This window comes from Triticum aestivum, chromosome 6B (assembly GCF_018294505.1).
Source record: "Triticum aestivum cultivar Chinese Spring chromosome 6B, IWGSC CS RefSeq v2.1, whole genome shotgun sequence".
NCBI classification, from domain to species: domain Eukaryota; kingdom Viridiplantae; phylum Streptophyta; class Magnoliopsida; order Poales; family Poaceae; genus Triticum; species Triticum aestivum.
In genome coordinates, this window is record NC_057810.1 from 70,085,263 (window position 1) to 70,090,755 (window position 5,493).

General features: G+C 48.7%; 1 protein-coding gene across 1 annotated transcript; it reads left to right on the forward strand.

The window, feature by feature from the left end:
* The first annotated feature begins 626 nt into the window (after window positions 1–626).
* On the forward strand, window positions 627–2,416 carry LOC123138833 (putative F-box protein At3g10240). Its single transcript, XM_044558694.1, has 2 exons — window positions 627–989; window positions 1,474–2,416. Exons 1-2 carry the CDS (start codon window positions 627–629, stop codon window positions 2,179–2,181), a joined length of 1,071 nt encoding a protein of 356 aa, XP_044414629.1. The 3' UTR covers window positions 2,182–2,416.
* Window positions 2,417–5,493: the final 3,077 nt, after the last annotated feature.

Consider the following 5,493-nt stretch of genomic DNA (forward strand, 5'->3'; position numbering starts at 1 on the left):
TCCACGCCAGCGCTGGAGCAAACGCCGTCGCAACGGCGGAGCCCGAGGACACAGGTCCACCACGAGGATGTCGCCGCCGCCGTACTATCCTTGCTTGAACAGTCCGGTTTCCAAATCCACCCCAAAAACGGACCGCCTCGTTGGGGAAGGATCTGAAGATTTATTAGTCGGCGCCGCCATCACCACTGCCGAAGCCATGACGATGAACAACCCAAAATCCTAAAAAACTAATGTCTAAAACAATCCACACGCGTGGATCCGGCGACCCCCCTCACCACCGATGACCGAGGTCGTCAGCGGAGGGGAGCCGCCGAAGGACGGCGGCGGAGGAAGACACCCTAGCGGCAGGAGGCGAGATCGCCTTTCTTTTCTTCTCCCGGAAGAAAGAAAGCGCAGACCCAGGCGTGTACAATATATATGATTTCCAATTTGTATGCTGAGTGTTACCATACAATACCTTTCCAGGTTGTAACAAACTAACGGGGTTGTAGGCCTTCCCTAAAAAAAACAACGGGGTTGTATATTTGGTGTACAATACGCTACAATCGTGCCTGCGGATCCGATCTTTCGGCCTCGCAGCGACTCCGGCTCGCGGGCGGTTCCTTCCGGCCACCGATCAATCGACCATGCCCACGTCGGTACCCAGCGACGTCGTCTCCGAGATACTCTCCTGGGCGCCGGTAAAGTCGGTGTGCCGGTTCCGGTGCGCGTCCAGGGGGTGGGGCGCGCTCATCTCCGACCCCGCGTTCGTCGCGGCGCACAAGGCCCGCACGGAGCCGCAGCTCCTCATCGTCGCCAACTCCTTCCATGGCGTGGCCAGCGGAGGGCGCCGCGACCTGCGGCTGCTGGACACGGACGGCAGCGTCGTGAGGGTGGTCAAGTCCGCAGGTAACCTCTGGACCATCATCTCCGGCCCCCGCGGCCCCGTCTGCGCCACCCGCGTCGGCCGCGTCCTCAACGTGATCAATCTGGCCACCGGGGACGTGCTCGTGACCTCCACGAAGATGGACGACGACGAAGCGTTGTGCACCTTGGGTATCGGCTACGCTGGGACGTGGATTTTTAGAACAGCTGCACCCCGGCCCTGGTATCCTGGTTGTCCAATATTGCTTTAAGATCTGTGCAACACAACTAACTTTTCGTATGAAAATTTCTCTTTTTTGTTTCTCTCACATAAAAGATGTCTTGAAGTTCAAACCTTTGCAGCGTGGCAAAGCTTTTCATCTAGAATCTAGGATAAATCTTTCAGAATTTTTTGTCAAACATAAATATACAAAAAATGATTTTTTACATTAAAAAAATCGTTTTTGTATATTTATATTTGACAAAAAAATCTAAAAGATTTATCCTAGACTCTAGATAGAAAACTTTGCTACGCTGCAAAGGTTTGAACTTCAAAATATGTTTTATGTGAGAGAAACAAAAAAGAAAAATGTGTTTGCACGAATTGCGATGCGCAGAATGGATGGCTAGATAGAGAGGGCCCGGGTGCAGCTGTGCTATTTTATATTTTCGGGCTACGCTGCCCCGTCGGACAAGTACAAGGTGGTCCGCCTCATGGCCACTATCAGTCATGGTCATCCGCTGGTGCACACCTGCTGGGTTCTCGCGTTGGAAGACGGCGCCAGAGGGTGGAGGCGGATGCAATCACCACCAATTGCAAGCTATTTCGGCCTCCACAAAAACTCTACGGTCACCATAGATGGTGTGCTCTACTTCCTTTACAGCTTGTTGCGTGGGGACTATGTCCTCCGCCTTGACCTCGAGACCGAGCAATGGAAGAGGTCCATCAAAGCCCCAGAGATGAGATATACAACGCCTCATATGGTCGAGCTCAACGGCACCCTTAACATGGTTCACTCGGAGGGACGCGGGACCAAACATGGTTGCACGATCATATGGCTCCTGTCTGATTTGGCCAAGGGCACCTGGGTCAAGGCGTACATGATCCCGATGCCTGAAACAGTTGATCTGGTGATCCCTCTAAAGGTGATGCGTCATGGTGGAAAGCTAATGTGCTATTACAGCTATTACTTACTTAGTGACAAAGCAACTCCGACGCTACAAGTCTATGATCTGCTCAATGAAACATGCACACACCTGGCAGATCTTCCGGGGAACCAATTGGCTGACGTTGGTTTTTGCGACCTGCACTTGGAATGTCATGTACGTCCCACCTAAGGTCTCACCGGCGGCTGCAACGGTTGAATCGACTCTCATTTGTGAGTGTTTTTGGACAAACCAAATAATGGGTTTGATGTTTTCGTTGTCAGATGCTTGGAACAACATGAAGATGCGAAGAGCAGAGCTCCAAATGACAATTTTCCAGGAATTTTATCTAGATTTATTTTTAGCAATGGTCTTAGTTGTACTCTCTTTGTTTAATTGAGTTATAAAGAAAAATATCAACAAGAAAGATGCAAGCCACAACCATAAGTGCTCTTGCGTCCACGCTCGCCCGACCCCCGCGTCGCCGGCTTCGGGCGACACAGGGGAACCCTAGCCGCTGCCCGAAGCCTCCCCTCTGCCCACTCCCGCGCCACCGTTGTCGGAGGGCTGGCCGGCGAAGCTGCGCCGGACCCTGGGATGGTGGCTGCGGGGCCTTTCTTCTCCAACCCACTGCTGCTCCGGGCTCCCCCCACCCCCATCCGACCACTCCATCGTCCCCGACGCCGGACAGCTGGCCGGCGCGGCCGCGCTAGGCCCTCGATCTCCCATCCTGCGTTGCGGCGCCATGCCCCCGAGCTATGGATCCCCATCACCTGGTGGAACAGGTTGCCCGGCGGCGGCTGCCTCCCGCAGCGTCGGCCGGGAGCGGGTGTCACGCCCAATATGCGACCCTATCCAAAAGAAACTCGAAGGTCCCACCAAGGATAGACCCGCATATTAAAACGCTTTTGCAAGATGGATATCATTACATCAGCATTACATAATAGATGGAGATACATACAAAAGGCATACAATGCCACACGAATACAACATCACAATACATAAGAGCATCATCCGACTACGGATGAAACACAAACAGAAACTCAACGACATCTACCCTGCTAGCCCAGGCTACCAACCTAGAACCTATCCCCTGATCGAAGAAGCATAAGAAGAACTCCAAAACAAGCGAACATCGCTCTCGCGTCATGATCATCGCAAAAACCTGTACCTGCAACTGTTGTTGTAGTAATCTGTGAGCCACGAGGACTCGGCAATCCCATTACCATGTGTATCAAGACTAGCAAAGCTTAAATGGGAAAGGAAGGGGTAAAGTGGTGAGGTTGTAGCAGCGACTAAGCATATATGGTGGCTAACATACGCAAATAAGAGCGAGAAGAGAGCAAGCGGAACGGTCGTCAACTAGTAATGATCAAGAAGTGATCCTGAACTCCTACTTACGTCAAACATAACCCAGAAACCGTGTTCACTTCCCGGACTCCACCGAAAAGAAACCATCACGGCTACACACACAGTTGATGCGTTTTAATTCGGATCTGATGTCAAGTTATCTACAACCGGACATTAACAAATTCCCATCTACCTATAACCACAGGCACGGCTTTCGAAAGATTATACCCTGCAGGGGTGTCCCAACTTAGCCCATGATAAGCTCTCGCGATCAACGAAGGATATACCTTCTCCCAGGAAGACCCGATCAGACTCGGAATCCCGGTTTACAAGACATTTCGACAATGGTAAAACAAGACCAGCAAAGCCGCCCGATGCGCCGACAATCCCGATAGGAGCTGCACATATCTCGTTCTCAGGGCAACACCGGATAGGTCAGCCTACGAGTAAAACCAACCCTCAAGTTACCCCGAGGTGGCCCCGCAGTCTGCCCAGTTTGGACCAACACTTAGACAAGCACTGGCCCGGGGGGCTAAAATAAAGATGACCCTCGAGAGAGCGACTCCCAAGGGAAAAGTATAGGTGGTGGTGAGGCAAATGGTAAAACCAATGTTGGGCTTTGCTGGAGGAGTTTTATTCAAAGCGAACTGTCAAGGGGGTCCCATAAATCACCCGACCGCATAAGGAATGCAAAATCCGGGAACATAACACCGGTATGACGGAAACTAGGGCGGCAAGAGTGTAACAAAACACCAGGCATAAGGCCGAGCCTTCCACCCTTTACCAAGTATATAGATGCATTAATAATATAAGAGATATTGTGATATCCCAACCAAAATCCTGTCCATCATGGAGCAATTTTCAACTTCACCTGCAACTAACAACGCTATAAGAGGGCTGAGCAAAACTGTAACATAGCCAAACAACGGTTTGCTAGGAAGGGTGTCAAAGGTTAGAGGTTCATGGCAATTTGGGAGGCTTGATGAGCAAAAGATAGGTAACGCAGCATAGCGATAGAACGAAGCAACTAGCATAGCAATGGTAGTAGTGAGATCCAGGGTAGCGGTCATCTTGCCTGAAATCCCGCTAGGAAGAAGAATGACTCCATGAAGAAGACGAACGGATGAAGCCGAACCAAGCGTAGACAAACGAATCCTCACGATCGCAACCAAACAGGAACTATCGAAAAGAAGCACACAACATGGTAAACACACCACACATGAACAAGGCATGATGCACAACAAGCATGATGCATGATAAGGCTACATTAAGCTACTCATGGCAAGGGACGATGCAAACAAGAGCAACACATCAAGGCAAGTTTAAATGAGGCCAGGAACAACATATAACAATTCCGGTAAGTCCTCATATGCAAATTTCGAAGTTGCTCCAGATCTGAATAACCCTTATGTTCAAGTTGTTAAACAACAAGTTAAGATGCACCAAGATGATTTACACGAGATTCTAGTCAAGTTACATATAAAGTTTATTTAGTTCGGAGCTACGGCCTAGAAGATATGAGCAAAACAAGTTAAACATGGAATTGATGCAAAAAGCATACAAACATCAAGCAAACACCTCAAAACATGGATGCAACATGATAATATGAAACTACATGCAATTCTAAGCAAGTTTCATATAGAGCACACTCAAAACGGAGCAACGGTTCAACATACACACACTATACAAGTTATGGCAACAATATGTCCAAAACAGCAACTAAACATCTTGCAAGCATCAAAACAACATGCTACAGGGCCTCAACAAGAAAACAAAAGGCATGGGCATGATGTACAGGTAAAGCATAACAAAACATGAACACTGAGCTATCTTCATAAATCACTAGAACATGCTCAAACACACATGAAAAGATTGCAAATAATAACAATTCAGACTTTGCAGAAAATAATATCAGGTTGCAATGTTTAGAGCTATCAAACAACATATTACAGGAACTTATCATGGCAAACAAAGGAATGGCATGAATCTACTAATTGCATAGATCAAAAGTCCCTTACTGACCATGAGCCAAAAAGGATCAGAAAATATGATGGCACCCATGTAAACATGGCAAATTATATTACAGATTCAAACATGGCAGGAACAGAATTATGAAGGCATGTTGGTGAGCTTGTACCACTCACCACAAGTCAT